At 39.0% G+C, this 21,386-nt stretch overlaps 1 protein-coding gene and 1 long non-coding RNA gene across 3 annotated transcripts; both read right to left on the bottom strand.

The window, feature by feature from the left end:
* Positions 1-317: 317 nt before the first annotated feature.
* Positions 318-21,058, bottom strand: LOC134750486 (rho-related BTB domain-containing protein 1). Of its 2 annotated transcripts, XM_063685663.1 has the most exons (20): positions 20,674-21,058; positions 17,774-17,956; positions 16,245-16,348; positions 15,654-15,737; positions 15,377-15,490; positions 14,734-14,941; positions 13,946-14,038; positions 13,661-13,813; positions 12,431-12,516; positions 11,157-11,283; positions 10,666-10,803; positions 10,072-10,095; positions 8,251-8,364; positions 7,279-7,449; positions 6,164-6,351; positions 4,137-4,197; positions 3,261-3,403; positions 1,975-2,096; positions 1,099-1,198; positions 318-996 (listed from the first exon to the last, which is right to left on the bottom strand). In XM_063685663.1, exons 2-19 carry the CDS (start codon positions 17,951-17,953, stop codon positions 1,116-1,118), a joined length of 2,193 nt encoding a protein of 730 aa, XP_063541733.1. In that variant the 5' UTR covers positions 17,954-17,956; positions 20,674-21,058; the 3' UTR covers positions 318-996; positions 1,099-1,115. The 2 variants fall into 2 exon arrangements, with proteins under 2 accessions (XP_063541733.1, XP_063541734.1); XM_063685664.1 differs by lacking the exon at positions 10,072-10,095 and having other exon boundaries at positions 20,674-21,057.
* LOC134750587 (uncharacterized) lies at positions 4,526-5,093 on the bottom strand. Its single transcript, XR_010128564.1, has 2 exons — positions 4,837-5,093; positions 4,526-4,779 (listed from the first exon to the last, which is right to left on the bottom strand). It is a non-coding gene; the product is annotated as an uncharacterized LOC134750587 (long non-coding RNA).
* Positions 21,059-21,386: the final 328 nt, after the last annotated feature.

Below are 21,386 nucleotides of genomic sequence, written 5' to 3'. Positions count from 1 at the left end.
AAAACAATCATTCACAAAATAAAAGCAAAAATACATATATTTTTTTAATTTATAAACTCTGCGCCAGGACTTCGTTGGAATATACAAATTGGAGATTGCATGTATTGTATGTATTTAACTTCATGTTGTTTTGTTGATTAACCTTTGGTATGCTTAGTAGCAGATATAATTCAACTTAAACATGAATTTATCATGATTACTATATAAATGGCAAATTTTTGACAGGATCATACGAAAGGTTAACGGCAAAAATTATGACCTACCAAATTACATCGTTTTAGTTTTATGTAAATCTTTGTTGTTAAGTCGTGTGTGATCGTCTCGTGACCCTAAGGACATGAACATTGTTATATCAAAAAGATCTATTTTTTTGTAAAAAAGGATTAAATTAAAGGAGTTTACAATTTTCTTAATAGGTTAAATTAGCTCATTTTGTTATTTTTTACTTTTTATGTGCGTTTAAATCGGCAGTGGAAAGACAAATCAAATAAACAAACATCTAGAAAGATCTAAAAATTATTTTGCTACTTGGGCCGATTCAATTTTATTGTAGTTTCTGCCACAGTTGTGTCCCCAGGGTCACGCCTACCTACCGCATTCCCGCACCGCACTAGTTCCACGCATTTCAATTATGTAGCATGTATGATAGGAGTTTTTGAGAGAATCTTGTCAAAGAAGTCCCCTGGCTTACGAGACAGAAAAACTACAAGAAAAATCGAATTAGCCCAATGTTCGTTTTGTCTACCTATACTTACATTCTGTAGCTAATTTTTGGTTTGCCTTTCCAATGTCGAAAACTTTAATGATTCTTAGTGCAGTTTACACCTAGATGGTGACATAATTATAGCAGTCTGTGTCCTAGTCGAGTGCGTAGTCTAGGTAAACTATGTCTACCGCGTGTTATATTAGTTGTAAAGGTGGAAAAGTATGAGTATAGTCAGTATAGTTGTCATAAAACACATTGACACTGGTAGTAACACAGCGTAGCGGAGAGACCTGTGGACAATTGTATTATGCAAATTAGTTTCACAGCATTACTTACAGTGTGACTACTAACGCACTGCGAAACTACAAAATAAATAAAAATAAAGTACATACCTCCAGCACGGCATGGGTCAGAGCGGCTGGTGCGGCGTCTCGCGGCGGCACAGCGCGCTCGATTCCGGCGTCACGCTGTCGCTCTCACGCCGAGTCTTACCTGCGAGAAAATACAACAATACAAACAAATCTGCTGCATACAAATCTCTTAGGGTTACATAATTTATATATGACCTGGCGTCCGATGGCTTGTTGGGCGGACGACATTCAGAAGATTGCGAGTCACTTCTGGAATAGATTAGCTCAGAACCGGGACAAGTGGCGTACTCGAAGAGAGCTTTAGGGTCAGCAGAGGATGATAAAAAGCTAATAATGATGACAACTTGTATAATAATTTATTACACTTCATAGACTGAAAGTTTTACTTTACAATGGTGACGCAGGAGACAATATTTGCATGATAACAATCTAGTTAATCTACAATCATTACTCAAACCATACTTTTAAATGGTTGATTGCTCACTTAAGTTATAGTTTTGAAAAGTGACCCAGGAGACCAATATCGGAATATTATCGATCTACTCTTATCACTCTTAAATAATACTTGTTTTATCCAACATGGACTGCACACTCTAGTCATATTTTTCAAAAGTGACCCAGGAGACATTCGAACGGTAACAAATAAGAGATTAAAGTTCATTAACCTTTTCGACGCCGTGTCAAACACAAAAACTGTTATCCAGACGCCACGTCACCGAAGTGTCAAAACTGAAATTTAACTTTATGCATATGCATGTAGGTCTATATTGCTCTGTGGTCTATGACCGATTAATCTGTCTTTGGCGTTGAACTTACGGTGCGTATATATCGGTTATTGGCGTCCAAAAGGTTAACCATTTGTTGTGTGTGTGTTTGTTGACTTTTAATAGAACTCACTGGTGAAACAGAGACAGCCTGTCTGCTGGCTCGCTTGCACAGAAGTAGCGGGCCGAATCTCTTTCTGCTCCTTAGATTGCTCCGTCACACACTTCTGGTAGAAGTCGTACTCTTTCACATACCTGAAACACGGATTATACAAATAAAGGTTCATCCATTAATTATGTCACATGAATTTCGAGGTTTTTTACCCCCCCCCCCCCCCCCTTGTCACACTTGATCACATTTGGCAAACAACTCCCCCCCACTGGTGTGACGTCACATTTTTTCAATTAAATCGGCAAATCGAATTAAGTATTATTAATATTTTATCATCCAAATATTTTTGACAAAAGAAATATTAGTAATTTTATGACCCACATAAGATTAGGAAAGAAAATTAAATGATTAAAAACGATTATCGTTCCAAAAACTTGTTATTTAACTGTACAGCGAAGCGAATAAAATAATTTAAATAAGTTAAAGTGACGTCACAAAGTTTGTGATTCCCCCTCCCCCTTGTCACAACATGTCACATTTTCGTGACCCCCTCCCCCCCTAAACGTGTGATGTAATTAATGGATGACCCCTAATAACTTATATAAATAATTTCATAAAATAATTTGATATGTTCTCTAGTTTGAGAGATGGCAGCACCATCTCTCTCGCTATACCGTAATCCAGTAAGGGATTGCTATAGGAGTGCAAGCACGTACTGGTCTAGCCTTTCAAAGATAACACACACCAGAGAATTTGGGACGGGTACCGCCGTGGCCGGGTGGTCTAGTGGTCAGGACGTTAGCCGCGTAAGCTGAAGACGCGGGTTCGATTCCCGCCTCGGTCCCGACTTGGTCACTTTTTCTTTAGTGTATGATATCTATTACAGTTTATAACTTATATAAAGTTATTAATTACAGCAAAGATACATTGATTGAGTAAGATGTATAAAATCTAAGACAATTTAGCTTTTGGAAGCTTGGCTCTACAAGAGATCTGATAACTATAAAACTCCCGTGTGACTCAAACATATTAAATTGTTTTAAAACCGGGTCACTTACGTATTATTAAGTCGAATAGCTCGACATGTTTCGGTCCAATTTACGAGGACCGTCTTCACGGAACACGACACATCTTCACTGGTCGAGGGCGCGCCGTTTCGACTTAATAATACGTGAGTGACCCGGTTTTTAAATAATTTAAGATCTGATAACTTTTTGACAGAGAGATTTGCGATGAGCCTTATGGTTTCGTCTTGGCAACATTTTTTTCTTCTTATTTTCTATTGTATGGAATTGTAAGGGACTCACCACACCGGCGGCCAGCGGTTCTCAGACAGGTAGTCCCTAGAGGCAGCACCAATGTGACGTAACGCACGCGCGCGGCATACGCGGTCGTACGCACCGCACAGACGCCATATGCACCAGTCTGCTAGGTTGTGTGCGTTGTGCAACTGGACAGAAAGTTATATTTATCAACAGTGTATCCCACTCTCGGACACAGGAGAGAAATATATATGGATGATATGAGGATATTCTAGTCCCGATTTTGGTTTAAGGCAGATTGAAGATTGGAGACAAAATTAAAATTTGAATCATGTTAATTGAGGTCTCAACATTTTTTTTTATGTTCCAATAACTTAATTTATCCCATAAGCTAGGAGACAAACATTAAATTCAATTCAATTTAGGATGTTGGAATCTAAGATGTTTGTTGTTGTAAAAGCGATATTTCAGCTTTTAACCATATTAAAGGATATGGTTAAAAGCTGAAATGTCATACTGTTCAAAAGTGACCCAGGAGACACAAAATATTTGATTAAATTTTTGCCTCTTATTCCCATAAAGTATTTTTACCCCTGCTCAAAACAGTGATTGGCGTTTAATCGGACCAATTTATAACATAAAAAAGTGACCCAGTTGACACTACTTAAATATTTGACTTCAAGCTTGCCTTTTAAATATAAGGTGCTATTTTTATTCAAGGCAATTTTCTAATCTTTCATTAGATTTGTCAATAATTAAGAATTGAATTAATGTCAACGTAAAGAAAATGTAACCTAAGACATTATTCTTGCACTTTTTAATTTGTACCTTCTTTAATTCCGTTATAGTTCAAAATTCGATTTGATTTTGTCCTTTTAAAAGTAACTCGGGACATAGAAGGTTAAATTAACTAATGTGTACCTTTACAGGCTCCAACAATGAAAGTACTATTTCAACAATTTGATCGTCTTCTCCGCATAATCTGTAAACAAGAAAACATGAATTACTCAGCGCAGCCTATAAAATGATGTATGATTCAGTTCGCCAAACAACAAGTGCCATCAATTAGTACATTCAATGAAATAGCATGACTTATAGTATTTTCCAAACAGCTTGGGTACCTAAAAGGTATTGTTTTTTTATAATGTAAAAGCACTGATCTTCCGATGAGACCATCAGGTGAGAAGAATCACGGAAGGTAACAGACAAGAAGAAAACAAGTGCGAGTCGGACTCGCGCACCGAGGGTTCCGTAATTTAAACAATGTATTTTTTATGTGAAACGTAAGTAAGGTAAATTGCGGTTTACGATTTATGACGTATTAAAAAAAACTACTTACTAGATCTCGTTCAAATCAATTTTCGGTGGAAGTTTGCATGGTAATGTACATCATATATTTTTTTTTGTTTTATCATTCTCTTATTTTAAAAGTTACAGGGGGGGGGGGGGGGGACTCACATTTTACCACTTTGGAAGTGTCTCTCGCGCAAACTATTCAGTTTAGAAAAAAAATATATTAGAAACCTCAATATCATTTTTGAAGATCTATCCATAGATTTTCTATCTCTCCATATATATCTCTCCATCAATCTATCCATAATTTTTTTATCAAAGCCATCACACGTATGGGTTTGATAAAAAAATTTTTTTGAGTTTCAGTTCTAAGTATGGGGAACCCCCAAAATTTATTGTTTTTTTTTAATTTTGTGTGAAAATCTTAATGCGGTTCACAGAATACATCTACTTACCAAGTTTCAACAGTATAGCTCTTATAGTTTCGAAAAAAAGGGGCTGTGACATACGGACGGACAGACAGACAGACAGACATGACGAATCTATAAGGGTTCCGTTTTTTACCATTTGGCTACGGAACCCTAAAAAGACTGATCATACTGATATTTGATTTGACTTTAATCACCTATCTTGATGCCGCAGTCAATCAATAACTCATGCCTCCACCAAGTTAACCAGGCGGTTCATGCACAACCAGTCAGCCAGTTCAAGCAGTTCCACACAACGAGTCGGTTCCACAACGAGAATGTTGTCGCGGTAGATGTAGCAGAGTAGGATGTGGAACGCGTACATTTTCACGCCGGGGAATGAGATCTGAAAGAATGTACCTACCTGTCTTGATGCCGCAGTCGATCAATAACTCGTGCCTCCACCAAGTTAACCAGGCGGTTCATGCACAACTGGTTACCCAGTTCAAGCAGTTCCACACAACGAGTCAGTTCCACAACGGGAATGTTGTCGCAGTAGATGTAGCAGAGTAGGATGTGGAACGCGTACATTTTCACGCCGGGGAATGAGATCTGAAAGAATGTACCTACCTGTCTTGATGCCGCAGTCGATCAATAACTCGTGCCTCCACCAAGTTAACCAGGCGGTTCATGCACAACTGGTTACCCAGTTCAAGCAGTTCCACACAACGAGTCAGTTCCACAACGGGAATGTTGTCGCAGTAGATGTAGCAGAGTAGGATGTGGAACGCGTACATTTTCACGCCGGGGAATGAGATCTGAAAGAATGTACCTACCTGTCTTGATGCCGCAGTCGATCAATAACTCGTGCCTCCACCAAGTTAACCAGGCGGTTCATGCACAACTGGTTACCCAGTTCAAGCAGTTCCACACAACGAGTCAGTTCCACAACGGGAATGTTGTCGCAGTAGATGTAGCAGAGTAGGATGTGGAACGCGTACATTTTCACGCCGGGGAATGAGATCTGAAAGAATGTACCTACCTGTCTTGATGCCGCAGTCGATCAATAACTCGTGCCTCCACCAAGTTAACCAGGCGGTTCATGCACAACTGGTTACCCAGTTCAAGCAGTTCCACACAACGAGTCAGTTCCACAACGGGAATGTTGTCACAGTAGATGTAGCAGAGTAGGATGTGGAACGCGTACATTTTCACGCCGGGGAATGAGATCTGAAAGAATGTACCTACCTGTCTTGATGCCGCAGTCGATCAATAACTCGTGCCTCCACCAAGTTAACCAGGCGGTTCATGCACAACCGGTTAGCCAGTTCAAGCAGTTCCACACAACGAGTCGGTTCCACAACGGGAATGTTGTCGCAGTAGATGTAGCAGAGTAGGATGTGGAACGCGTACATTTTCACGCCGGGGAATGAGATCTGAAAAGAAAGAAGTTTGAATTGTTTATATTTTGTACAGTTGAAAAAAAAACTTACGAGTTCTAAAGAACGCTTGAAGCTTGTGTTAGTATTAACCTTCTAAGGCCCAAGGTCCTACCTATAGTACTTCTTCAGTTCGATCAAATTTAGTCGCTTATGCTTTGTTTCGTTCAATTTTCCAACAAAATCAACTCTATTTCCTACACCATAGGTTCAAATTTCAGTGGCAAATTTTGGATTTTTCATTTGTATGGCTTAGGAGCCTAGGGAATTAGGAGGAACAACGCACCATTAAATGATTACAAATTAAAATGCATCGTGCCATAAAAATGACTTAACGTGTCATAAAAACACCATAACAATTATTTATTGTACCACATGAATGACGAAATGCGCCAGGATAATGACGTTCAAACGAGGGAAAAAAGGGCTGTACTCCCACTTAACCTGAGTCAAATATCAGTGTGATGAAAACTTACTAAATGAGATGTCTAAATTACAAATTGTTTTTCCAACTGATGTTAATATGTGACGGGTTCAACCAAAAGGTACCACATTGTCGGTTATCGATAAGGTTGATTTCAAATTGAAGCTATATGGCAATAGCGCCTTATTGACAACCGACAATAAGTACCCTTTTGATTGATAATGGCACATTTATATTGGAATGTCTGGATATGAGATTAGAACATACCACTCTGCTAGTGTTTTCCCTAAAGTGCCCCTAAAACATGGCCTTCACAGGGTCACACTGCGCCATGAGAATAACTCTGTGAGCCACAAGAATACCGTCGTCCAAGAAGCAGTTAGAATTTATTTGTCTTTGTCAGTCGCATCGATATTTGTGTTTGTTAGAAAGAAAAAAGTTTACTTAGCTATTATAACCTCTAGCATGCCAAGTTTTACGTGAAATGCGGTACTACTTACCACTCTGCTAGTGCTTTCTCTGAAGTGTCCCTGAAACATGGCTTTCATGGGATCGCACCGAGCCATGAGGATAGCTCTGTGAGCCAGATGAATACCGTCGTCCAGGTCGAAGGTAATGTCCGTGAACAGGTTGCGCTCAACGTACATTTCTCGCAGCCGTTGTGGTATTGGCTGAAAAAAAAAACATTATGAGTATTACCTGCTTTAGAAAAAGCACACTTGTTGTGAATACTCAGAAATGCGAGCTTTTTGATCTTAATAAGTTTTTTTTTGTAAAAACTTCCGTACATTTTTCGTACTTGCCATTACTTACGTTAACACTTATACTGAAACGTTAAACTTTACAATAAATATTGAAAATGGGGAACTTTTAAACACCTTTTTTGAGAAACGATCACATCATACAAGACGATTTAGACGATGTATGGTAGGTATACACCAAATTTATTAAAGGCGCGAAGATGCAAGGTGTTTTCTCGTCGCAAATGTATGTTTTCGTCAAGAAAATGGCTAAAACGAAACCCTTAGTTTCGTCATGTTCGTCTGCCTGTCCGTATGTCACAGCCATTTTTCTCTTTTCTTTGTTTTATCGTTTGTACAATGTATTAAACAGTGACTCAAAAATAAAACATCGCGCCATGAAAATGTTCAAAAGTGCATAAGAATTACTAATTACGTCATATGTCGCCATAAAGATGACAAATTTGCTGCTGCACTTCTGGTCAACCATTTGTGTCAGTCATCTTAACACATTTGCGGACACGAATGCTATAGCATTTGCGTAAATTTTTATTTCCATTGGCCTATGACACATGACGTCACTAGACTTCCGCGAACGTGTTAACACATTTGCGGACACGAATGCTATAGCATTTGCGTAGTTTTTTGGTTCCTTTAGCCTATGACATGACACATGACGTCACTAGACGTCCGCGAACTTGTTAAGATGTCAATGGTGTTGTACAGACTTACCATGTGAAACTTCTGCATGAACACCTTGTCGAACAGCAGATGCTGGTCCAATATGAATTGCGTGAGCTTCGTGAGTTCATGGAAGCCGAGCAACTCTGCCGCTTGGCGTATTTCCTGTACAATATAACAATTTTGTACACGCAGTTCTAATCTAAGCTTTATAAAAGGGAGTTACAGGCATTCTTAGAGAAAGATTTTTTTGGTCCATCTTCCCTCTATATCACATTAAATATTGATCCTACCTTGCAGTGTGCAGAAAACCTACCCATGTAAATTTGTAAAAAAAACACCCAGAAATGTTCACTAAAATCGGAGATGTACCTCGTCGTTTTGAATCTCGTTCCAAAAGTAATTTAATACAAATATCATCTAGTTTAGCGATACATAAAAATGGACCTTATCCCACGTCAATAAGGATTTTTAACAAATAACCAAACCACATAAAAACTGAACTATTTATACGTATTTTAAAAAATTTAAAACAATTTCTTGTGGAAAAAACTTACTATACCGTCGCGGAATATCTACAAAATGATGAGCCAAGATATTGAAAATGGTCATAGATGTTGTCAGATTGTCACCTCTCTTAATAGCATTATATTCTTATATTAAATAATTATAAATCAATTGAAATTATATTTTAATGCCTAACAATTACCTAAGAAATATTTAAATTATATTTTATAATATTTTTAAATTAATTTAAAATGTATTTTCTAATGCCAACCTTATTACATTTGTATATTAAATGTTATTATGTATAGGTTTTAGTTCTAAGCTCCTAGCTCTTAAATGTATTGCAACACCCTGTGTATGCAATACATTTAAGAGCTATGTACTATTACAGGGTTGTATTGAGACATGTAATGATTTATGCATGACTTTGTACACACACTAAGCAAGAAATAAATGAAATGAAAAACCGATCCTAAAAAGTGTGCAAAATCTTTTTTGTACATAGATTTAGATTACTTATTGAACATTTTTTTGCTATAAGCCACCGATAACTAGTTATTTACGAAAAACTAAAAAAGAGAAGGGTTCCCCCACCCGAAAGCTTCACCCCGACTAATCAGTACTTTTAGTATATTGAATCGTAAAATAGTACACTAAGATAGGCAATGGGGTGAAACATACCTAGCATAGTATAAACAGGGCAAAGTATGTTATCTTCATACAACGCACCGCGCGCGACTTGTATGTGTGCGCGACTTGTATCTATGGTCACCGCACGCACACTCAAAAAAAATCTCGACCCGCATTTCTCAGTGCGCAGGTAGAGATTTTGGTTCGAGTGTGCGTGCGGCGACCATAGATACAAGTCGCACGCGGTGCGTTTTGTGCGTTTATACTATGTACCTACTGCGGTGTGGGGAAGACGTGTTTTACATTAGCAAAATACTAAAAATATGTATGAAATCTTCATCTATCGATTGAAAATGCAAAGGCAGTTGAATCTAAACATGACTTAGTTAACAGTGAAATTGGGTTAAATGCGTTCACGGCGAAGTTGAATGGTTACTCAACCATATTCAATTTCTTTTAATGTTGGAGAAACCGCATTTACCCCATGAACGCAATTATCCCGGCTGACGTAGTGAAATTAAATGGTAACGTTTTTGAACGTTGAAGAAATAGCAAAATTGCTGTGACGAATAAAATATGATTAAAAAAAACTAAATAAAAACACAACAACAAACCAGTGCCACAACACACTTATAAATATAATAAAAAATATGAATAACTAGGTTTTTGAATGTTTTATACTATAAAATTAAATAAATCATGATTTATGCGTTGATTTATTATAATTATGTTTACCAGTAATAATCCAATTGCAGCGGACTGCAGAAAAGTGTTAATAATAATTATATTAATAATTAATTTTAGTTAAATTTTAATAATAGCTTAAGCACGTGTCAAAAGGGGCCATCCATTAATTACATGACACGTTTAGGGGTAGGGAGGGGTCAAGATAATGACATGTTGTGACAAGCTTTGTGACGTCACTAACTTCATCTGTAACCGAATATATCTTTTTTTTACATTCGCTGTACAGTTAAATAAGTAGTTTTTGTTTTTTAATATATCGATTTTATTCGTGAAATTTTTATTCTTAATCTTTTTCGTGTCTTAACATTTCTTTAATTAAAAATATTTTTATTTAAATAATATTCCTGATTTCTTTCAAAACAAAATTGCCAAATATGTGACGTCACACTACACACAGAGGGGAAAGGCTTTGCCAAATGTGACCAGGTGTGACAAAGAGGAGTAAAAATCATAAAATTCGTGTGACGTAATTTACGGATGACCCCAAATGGAGCAGTTTATTTAAAAATATATAGAAATCGAAGCTTAAGCGACAAAGGGAAACCAACTTTAAAACTTTAGTAATAGGGTATATTTTAGTACCTGTTGTTTGAAGGCCGTACCGTCGAGCGTGCCCGAGTATACGAAGTTGATGATTTCTTGCATGACTGTCTGTGAGATCAGTTTGCTCATAGTGACTATAGTCTGTGTTGACGATGTTGCGTGTTGGATTTTGTCGCACTGGAAGTAAATGTAAGGTTATTTAGTGCAAGCTAACTTTATACATACCATTGAAAACGGAGTATTTACCATGAATATTTTGTTTTGGCGAGTTCCCGATATTCCGTACAATACATATAGTAGTAGATATGGAACAGTCGCCATCAGATATATCGGAGCGGCCAAGGTGCTCAAAAATATCTGAACACGCACCTCGGCCGCTCCTATATGGCGACAGGTGACAAAAATAAAGGCGATTGCGAAAAAAAAATGCAAAGTTGAAAAGGTTGCATAATAAATGTTGGAAACAGTATTTTTTTCTTCTTGCTCCACTTAAACGAATCACTCTGTATAGTTTGTGTTACACTAAGTACCTTGACCACTCTAATAGAGTTGATGGCGGGATGGTTGACCTCCCTATACAGGTCTGGGGGTTTCTTGCAGCTGTCGCTCAGGGTCAGGATCTGACAGGACGACCGCCGCTTTATTTGATCCCACACTCTGTAAACAAATCGTAAATATTTGTGACGTTTTCAATCAAAAGGTACCACATTGTCGCTGACCATAAGGACGAAAATTGCTCGTATCTTTATACGAAAAACCAGCGTCCTTATGGCAAGCGACAATGTGGTACCTTTTGCTTGAAAACAACATATTTGAAGATATTCTCCATGATCCCATCATCAGCGCATGACGTTATCACAATAATGCCAACGTTTTTTAGGGTTCCGTACCCAAAGGGTAAAAGCGGGACCCTATTACTACCCCTCTGTCCGTCTGTCTGTCACCAGGCTGTATCTCATGAACCGTGATAGCTAGCTAAACAGTTGAAATTTTTACAGATGATGTATTTCTGTTGCCGCTATAACAACAAATACTAAAAACAGAATAAAATGAATATTTAAGTGGGGCTCCCATACAACAAACGTGATTTTTTTACCGTTTTTGCGTAATTGTATGGAACCCTTCGTGCGCGAGTCCGACTCGCACTTAGCTTGTTTTTTTTTATATTATCAGCATCAGCATTTACACTTTCCCAAAATACTACCCGCTAATTAGCGAATGTAGGAAAAATTACAATGCGCTTACCGCTGCTACTACGTAAAGCAAATGTATGGTGGGCATTAGATTATCTGAAATGCGATCCGGTCATAGTATATACAAGTAGTTATAGACGCGCCACCGAGCGACCGGGGGTAAGAGAAAGAATATTCATATAAAATTTGGGCAGCATAGGATTTTTTCTCTTTCACTCTTATAAATTTCGGTATTTCGCCATCGCCATTCGGTATGATGCCACCCGGTTGGTGTAAGGACAAAGCATGGCACTATTTTCTCTTTCCCCTTATAGGAATCGCATTAAGACTATCTTTCTCTATCAAAGAGTGTCAGGCCCTTGGATCCGGCGGACACATCCGTTACTGCGCACACAAGCGCAGTCCACTCTCGGATCTGTCTGCTCCGTGTCCGATACGTTGGGTTTGAGCACGGACAGCGGACAGACATCCGGCAGGCAAATGTGTCAATTTCTATACATTGACTGATGTGTCCGCCGGACAAATCTTTCAGACAGATCTGACAGACAAATCCGTGCGTGTATAGAACAGGGGGAATATCTTTAGTACGAATGTAGTGAACGAATGTGTACCTCATTTGTTTCGCTTGGTCTTGCCGAATCAGATATTCCGTGTCCTCATTGAAGTCTCCCGTCGTCGCCTCGCCCATACTGCTCACCTACAACAAGACAAGTGAAGAATTAATACAGAACCACACAATAAGTAATAGTATTATCATACAGAACGGCCACGCACCGCCCCGCCCCGACTCGAGTTACCTCGCCCCGCGACACCAAATTGACGGCCGTTTGCCGGCCGCTCAGTTCTATTTTTAAGCAACTTACTCACACAATGACGCATGCCGCGTATACAGACGTGCCGTTCACACATAGAAGCGCAAGTGATTTTTGATGTATAGCGTGTCCGCCCTGTGACAGAACTAAGGGCCTATTTACACTTTGATTAGTGTTTACTGCGAGTTCATACGTTTGCGTTTAGTGGCAAATGTGTAACTCGGACTAAACACTAATCAATGTGTTAACAGACCCTAGCAACGAAAAACATAACGTACAAGTGAAGTGAAGTACGGCTTAAAACCGGAGGATGTGGGTTTGTAACCCAGCATGCACCAGTTCAATAACTTTTTTGGGAGTTATGTGGGCGTTTTCTAAAATAAATATTGAAAACTTGACCTCTCGAATCTAGACATTCTTGGGCTCATTCTACTCAGAATCGACAGCATTCTCCATCCCACCATTAAAAAAAGCTGTCCCAAAATGATCATTCCATTATGTCACGTTTTAGTGTGAGCAATTTTTTCACTTGTATGTGCGTGACGTAGTGGATCGTAAAATTTTCATAGAAATTTTTGGGACATTTTTTTATCATCAGAATTGAATATGCTCGTGATTCTGAGTTGAAAGAACCCAAGATCACCAGCATCTGTGAGAATCAGGTTTTCAATATTTATTTTAGAAAACGCCCACGTACCAATATTTATCATCAGTTGCTCTTCGATGAGATAAATTATCCAGAAAAAACTAATAGAGGCTGGACTAATCTTTCTTTTCGTAAAAAATGTTTTTTATAAAAAAACAGTCGCTACGCTTATTCTTAGGATTAGGTTACCAAAAGTGGAGCCTGGGACTAATATCAATAAGAGCGTTATCACACTGGCGATTTGCGGGTGAGTTGAAATGGAGGCGAGCGCGCGTTGTAATGCAGGAATCGTTATGAGAGGCGGCACACCGTTTGCGTGGCGTCTGCGTGTACCCAGCCGGTGTGCACTGGCCTTTATGGATTACACAGGGAAATACACTCACCATGCTGCTCTCGCTGGAGGAGCGAGCTAGTTCAGCGGAGCGTCCGCAGTCGGTGGTCAGCAGCCTATGGAACGCCTCGCAGGCCGCCGCCATCATGAATCGGTGCACGGGGAACCCTTTCGCACCGCATATTATTACCATGTCGGAGAAATACTGGAACAAGTTACACATATTTTTAGGGTTCTTAGTAATAGGGTCCCGTTTTTACCCTTTGGGTACGGAACCCTAAAAACCAAGTACCAAGATCTAATAGTTGGGCGCCATTTGTTACATTTAGATGCCCACCTGTTGACGCAACAATGTAGCCGTGTTTTCCAAATAGCTGGAGTTCACCGGAACCACATCCGGTTCCAGGGGTCTCGGAGGTCTGAACGGAGCCTGGAACAATGAACATCATTTTATTACATTGGCTAAAAAACATTCCATTCATAAAGAGAGTATGCACTTTTGTAGCTGCGTGTACATTGTCTAATAAGTAATAATACCTACAGCAAAGGCCACTGCACCCTCTAAAGATTAGTCATCCAGAACCTCTGCTGGCGGCGCGCTATGAGCACCTCGTTTACGTCACGTAGTACGTCAACACTGACTAATGGTGAACCTTGTGTCTATGACAATAAGGTTCAGTTACCTGTAGCAAAGGCCGCTGCACCCTCTTCAGATTAGTCATCCAGAACCTCTGCTGGCGGCGCGCTATGAGCACCTCGTTCACGTCACGTAGTACGTCAACACTGACTAATGGTGAACCTGGTGTCTATGACAATAAGGTTCAGTTACCTGTAGCAAAGGCCGCTGCACCCTCTTCAGTTTAGTCATCCAGAACCTCTGCTGGCGGCGCGCTATGAGTACCTTGTTCACGTCCCGTAGTACGTCAACACTGACTAATGGCGCACCTTATGTCTGTGAGAATGAGGTTCAGTTACCTGTAGCAAAGGCCACTGCACCCTCTTCAGATTAGTCATCCAGAATCCCTGCTTGCGGCGCGCTATGAACAGTATGAACACCTCGTTCACGTAGTACGTCAACACTGACTAATGGTGCACCTTGTGTCTATGACAATAAGGTTCAGTTACCTGTAGCAAAGGCCGCTGCACCCTCTTCAGATTAGTCATCCAGAACCTCTGCTGGCGGCGCGCTATGAGCGCCGCGCGGATCGCGTTCTCGAAAACCTCGTTCACGCCGTAATAAGTGAACACTGATGTCTCGTAGTAATATATGCCGTATTCGGCCGCTAGAGCGCGCCCTTGGTCTGGCATTACTAGGTCGCTTTTTCGCGGGGTTCTGTAAGGAGAAAATTTATTTGAATGTGAGAAATTGGACTGTTTAACACCTGACACTAAAATAAACATTTTTTTTCCTCGAAATTGTATTGAACATGAACCATGTCAACAAATATAGCGAGAGATATGATGCTACCATTTAAGGATTTGCCACACTGGGTGCGTTCTGCGGTCCGTGGTCAGGTCAAATCAAACCCGCATTATGTATGAACAGCATTAACAACTTTTGAAGTTGAAGTTTGACCTGACCGCTGCCCGCAGAACGCAGTGTGGCAAATCCTTTATACAACTTAGGGAACAAATTTAATTACCTACTAAATTTGATTAAATATTTTAATTTATGGTTATAGGTACTTACACTACTACATATAAATTATTAATTGAAATAAATGTCATATACTAAAAAATAAAAATCTATCTTCGCGTCGCAGTTTACCTGATGAAAGGGCTCCGGTCCTTGCAGTAGCTCAGATATGTTTCATCTCTGTACATGTATCGCAGGTCATTCTTGCACCCCACTAGAAGAATCGGTGTGTTGGGACAGAATCGCCTGAAATTATTTATAGGACAGTCTTAAGTTTGCCCACGCAACCGGGAACAGGGAATCTTCACCCTTATTTCTTGAACACTGCGTGTTGTTTTTTTTCTCATACTATATACAATATAATTCAAACAGCACTTAAGCACAAATAGGCGTAGAAAATAAAGTTTACCTTATTTCTGGATACCACATCGCTCCGCAATTTCTCAACGATATAGGATTGGTTATTGAGAAGCATAGTAGCACTACATCTGACCTGAAACCAAAACATATTGCGTAACCCACTGGCATTGAATGGCGTGAATTGAGTCTATAGTTTGCTGTAACTACAAGTACTAAGACTGCGCGTTAGCGTTAGATAATCCAGTTTCCACAGAAGCACAGCGCCATCTTTGGCTGTCAAAGTCAAACAAGCAATACCAATATAAAACAGCCATACTCAACTTGCGGACCGCGGGCCGCATGCGGCCCGTCGGGTTTCTTTTTGGGTGGCTCGCCAGGTGAACCTGGTACCTATACTACCTATAGATAGATACATAACCTTGCCGGTCGAACTAGCGGCCCGGGGCTACAAGGCAAAACCGTCTTTGACGCCCTCATAAAAAAATAGGTTGTAGTTGTATCGCGGTGGAAAGACCGTCAGCTGGTCGCATAAACAAATAAAAGATAAGTGAGGACGATTGGTCATGGAAATCTGTTCCTGGCTCGCGGTCTAAATGGTTAAACAATGAGTATGACTGATATAAAACCGATAATCCCATACCTCCCGTAAGCAAATCTTCTATCCTTCTCATGGTCCCCGAAAGTGTCCCACAGCCGGAGCGACACGTTGACACCGTCTACTACTTCCCAAGATCTTTCCAACACCTGAAACAACAAATAAAATTAGCACAGTTAGTTATGCTGAAGGGCGACCTTCCCCTGTGTCTCAAGCGCAAACTCATCGACATGTGTATCCTGCCTATCCTAACCTACGGTGCTCAAACATGGTCATTAACTGAGGCGTTAAAGTCCAAACTCAAGGTTTGCCAGCGAGCGATGGAGCGCAGTATACTAGGTGTTCGCAGAACTGATAGAATCAGAAACAGGGAACTGCGCTCCAGAACTCGAGTTGTAGATGTAGGTGTCCAGACCGCTAAGCTTAAGTGGGACTGGGCTGGGCATGTCTGCCGCATGCACCCTGAAAGGTGGGCCAAAATGGTTACCGAGTGGGACCCACGGAACACCATAGATGGTGCTGGCCGGGGTGCAGGCAGGCCGAAAAGGAGATGGCGGGACGACTTGGACGCATTTTATCCGGATTGGCGGGACACTACAAACGACAGGGTCGAGTGGAGGAAACGAGGGGAGGCCTTTGCCCAGCAGTGGGACACTAAATTAGGCTAGTAAAAAAAAAAAGTTATGCTGGGCATTTCCCGCAAATCGACATTGTGCCTATTTTGCTTGAAAAACTACTCTAACGACCCCAGCACTCTTCAAGTTGGTAACTGCCTCCTTAAGTGTGCACGGAGTTCCTAGGTATCTGCTCCTGTATACTTCTAGTCAGCATCAGAATGTGCTACGCGGGCGAGGCTCTTAACAATAAAGTCGCGTCAAGATCACTCTGAACACCTGGCCCGCTTCCCGTTTAGCAACTTCTGCTGCTGACTGTAAAGTCAAGGGCATAAATATATATACATTCCCAAAGTTTCAAAAATATGTGTACGCTCTTATACCTTAGACAATAAAGTTTTGTTCACATATTTTTGAGCCATTTGTCTGGATCGATATTTTTGCCTTCGACTGTACCTGTTTACAGTCTAGGAGAATATGTTTTCTTGTTTCCTCTACTTCCATGCACGCGCTCCGCATCTGTTTTACCCATAATCCAAATCCATACTAATATTATAAATGCGAAAGTGTGTCTGTCTGTCTGTTACCTCTTCACGTTTGAACCAATTTAGTTAAAATTTGGTATAGAGATAGTTTGAGTCCCGGGGAAGGACATAGGTTATATCGCAGAAACCATCCTTTAAGGGGGTGAAAAGGGGGGTGGAAGTTTGTATGGGGAATCGATAACAAGCAGATTGGATAAAAAATAGCTACCCAAATTACTAACTCCCCGCAGACAAAGTCGCGGGAAAAGCTAGTAATGTTATAATACAAACCGTTTTAAATCAGTTTTAAATACCTTACACAATACAATACAGCGACCTTCAACAAACCGATCGTTGACGGAGCGCGCCGGTGAAACAACGCTAGAGTTGACTACACCTAATTTTTTAACAAGTAAAAAGTTATTAAAGGACTCACGTCTTTATAGATGCGGTACTGGTCAATAGCCCACACTGTAGGCACATGTGTAGTCATCAGCTGAGACAGCGATACGTGCTTGTTGCACGCCCGGGCACATATGAGACGCGTCTTGCCGACGGCCGTGTCGCCGACCACCACGCATTTCACCAGCTCCTGATGCGGCTGCTCGTTGTCCATGGTCTGAAACAACGGAATCAAATATAATCATTTCACCAGATAATCCAGACATTATATTTAACACTGGTTGTCATTGCATGCACCAGTGTTAAAGACGAGAGATGGCTAAATGACGTATGTACAGTCGAAGGCAAAAATATCGATCCAGACAAATGGTTCAATAATATGTGAACACGACTTTATTGTCTGAGTACTATAGTATAGTATAGTAGTAGTATGTAACTTGGCGTTATGAATAGCTGTATCTGTATCTGTAAGGTGTAAAAGTGTACACATATTTTTGAAACTGGGAATGTATATATATTTATGCCCTTGACTGTACATACTTAGTTAAGTAGTATTTTATAATTAATCATTGTTGACATTCTTTTTGTATTGTATTTTAATTTTGCTTTTATTATTATCTCATTATGCCATTGTGTCGTCATGTATTATGGGCTAAAATCCTGAAATAAACGATATTTATTTATGAGAACAGACTAGAGTTAGAGCAAGATAACTGCAGCGAATTTGATAGCGGAGAATGTGGAAGTGTTATTTTTAACTTCATAATTTCATAGACATCTGAAGTTTTTTCTTAAAATTAATAGGTATATAGTTTTGTTAGCCGACTGCTTCGCTTAGAACAAGCAACACATTCAATATCTTATAAGCAAAAAGTATAAAAAAATAACCAGACTAAGTACAGATTTTATACAAACTGAACCTCCTGAAGCTTGGAATTTGATCAAAAAAGGAAAGTAATGTCTGATGATGAGATTATTCATTTAAATGGCCCAAGTGTACATATATTTAAGTTATAACCAAAGGCAAGGCAAATTCCAGTGGGAATGCGAATATAATTAATTGACAGAGTTAAAATTTGTTAGAATGTTACATATGAAAATGATGTATGCCAGCTGATGGGTTCTAAATTAAACAAGTACAATTTTTTTATTATGGTAAATCTAAAAAAACCGGTCAAGCGCGAGTAGGACTCGCGCACGAAGAGTTCCGTGCCATTACGCAAAAAATGGCAAAAAAAATCACATTTGTTGTATGGGAGTCCCACTTAAATATTTATTTTATTCTGTTTTTAGTATTTGTTGTTATAGCAGCAACAGAAATACATCATCTGTGAAAATTTCAACTGTCATGAGATACAGCCTGGTGACAGACGGACAGACAGACAGCGGAGTCCTAGTATTAGGGTCCCATTTTTACTCTTTAAGCAAGGTTATTTATACATACTTCGACACCTTGTTTATTGAATCCTGAATATACCGGAGCCTTTGACCTACATATTAGCGTACCAAGTGCTGCATCCCACTCAGTTATTCATGTCCCAGATTTAGGTCACCGGTTATAACTGTTGCATTCTTGCATTCACAGGCTCCAGGAATAGTGCAATCATATAGTATTTTCTGATATTGACTGACTATTGGTAGGCTGACTAATGTTTATGAATTGTTAGTTAATAGGCTGGTTGATGTTAAGGTTTTATTTATTTTATTTAATCTTTATTGCACAAAAGAAAGTATAATATATAAGTATAATAGGTATTGCAAATCACGGGCTCGTAGCGGTAGTTTAGGTGGTTAGAATGCAGATTACATTAAGATTTTGAATCTCGCTCGAAAAATAACTTGGGAAAAGTAAAAGAAACATCCTTACATTTTGGTTCCATGGATAATTCCTTCAATATTAAAATATTCAAAATAATCCAAATAAAGCAAGCAAACTCGATGAAAACGGTTTTTTAAAACTAAAATAACAATAACAGTGTAACAAAAACAACAAACAATCTGCCAAAAACGCTCAAAAACGTATCGTATGACAGTTGACGTTGACATTGGACACGTTCGCAATTAAAAGTATTAAATGCGTTCATGTTTACTTAATATTTACTGCCAATTTGGTTTGACCAACTATAAATGACTTGATAAAAAAAATTGTTGGTAAAACATGGTAAAACCAAATTGGCAGCAACTAAGAACAAAAGAAACTATAGTCATCCTTTTCTTTTGGGTGCTAGTAATAGTGTACGATAAAGATATTAGTATGATTCTCTGTCTATGTTTGAAATGAGACAGTCCTTTGACAAACTATAATAAAATAATATTCATTTTTTAGACGTTTTCATTCAAGTAGTAATTATATTACACATATTTTTTGGAGATTAACTTTAATTTTGAGTATTGGTAGTTGTCCGCAACGCATTTGATACCTAAAGTCACTAAAGTTTACACTTTAGGTACATAAAGGCTCAAAGGTAAGGCCAGCAGCGAAAGTTAACAGTTATGCGAAAAAAATACAATTACTTTCGCGTGGCGTCATTGAATTATTTGCATTGTTCTTTTTTCGTAATGCTACTTTGCTGCTGACAGTACACCGGCAATTTATTGTTTTCTTTGATACAAAAAACGATCTAAAATTAATTATTGGCTTAAGCAATTTAATCGTTTAATATATTTAATGTTTCATATCACACTATCATGGACACTTTTTATTTTTAAGTATGAACATTAAAAGTAATAAAATATATAGTTATTTTTGAATGACTATGCATTTTCCTAAACATCTGTCACGTACGTTCCACTTCCCACACACACACATGAGCAAATAAAATTCTATTTAATCCATTTAGTTCCTGACAATTGATTAATCCCCTATGTGGCACTCAAAATTAACCAAAAGGATCGATACCCAAAATTATGTAATAAAATATAACTTTTACTTACAATTCCGTTCACGAAAAACCAGAATGTTTATTCTCAAATCCTTATCTCATTTCGTAGATCACCTGAACATTATCACGATTTTCACTAATAAACTGTGGCACTTTCAGGATATCCTTCGGAGCATTACGTTGCTTTTACTAAATGATTATGGTGAATTATCTTTATGTATTCGAGGAAAGCTACGGAGTGAAGTTGATTTTGTAGCAATGCAGTGTTCTGCGCATGTTCCTTCAATGAACGGACGGCGCAGATCCGCAGAGCACGGGCCAGGTTCATTTTAATTTGTTATTGACAATTTCGTTGATGTCAACGAACTCAAGGGAATCTATCTGTTCAATTTTGCGTCCTTAGTCCTTATACGTGGTCGATCCTTCAGACAATTACAAGGAATTGTACTAAATGAATCGCATCCTCGTTGTAAAGCTACATATGTAGGTAGCTATTATGTATGCAAGGCTGCGTTCACAAACAATACAAAAGCTTGACCCTCCACAATTCATAACAGGATTGTTTTATGCTATACATACTGCTTTATATTGAAAACAAGCGAAACAATAGCTAAAAAGTACAAGGAAAATTTGTTATTAAGATATTTTAGTCATTTTAGATACGCGAAGAAGCGCCTACTCAAATGTTAATAGCAACGTGTTTAGCTTCTGCTATAAAATGCTACATTGTAGGAGTTTGCGGACAACTGGTCCACAAGTTGTTGG

Source organism: Cydia strobilella, chromosome 20, assembly GCF_947568885.1.
Source record: "Cydia strobilella chromosome 20, ilCydStro3.1, whole genome shotgun sequence".
In the NCBI taxonomy this organism is placed as follows: Eukaryota; Metazoa; Arthropoda; class Insecta; order Lepidoptera; family Tortricidae; genus Cydia; species Cydia strobilella.
The sequence above is the reverse complement of the archived record's forward strand: the minus strand, read 5'-3'. Positions and strand labels throughout refer to the sequence as shown.

Excerpts from the sequence above, each read along its gene's own strand:
- LOC134750486 (XM_063685663.1), bottom strand. The coding sequence starts at position 17,953 with ATGGACAACGAGCAGCCGCATCAGGAGCTGGTGAAATGCGTGGTGGTC. Across the intron at positions 11,284-12,430 it reads GACCAAGCGAAACAAATGAG|AGTGTGGGATCAAATAAAGC; the intron begins GTACACATTCGT and ends ATTTGTTTACAG. Across the intron at positions 6,352-7,278 it reads GAGAAAGCACTAGCAGAGTG|ATCTCATTCCCCGGCGTGAA; the intron begins GTAAGTAGTACC and ends CTTTCTTTTCAG.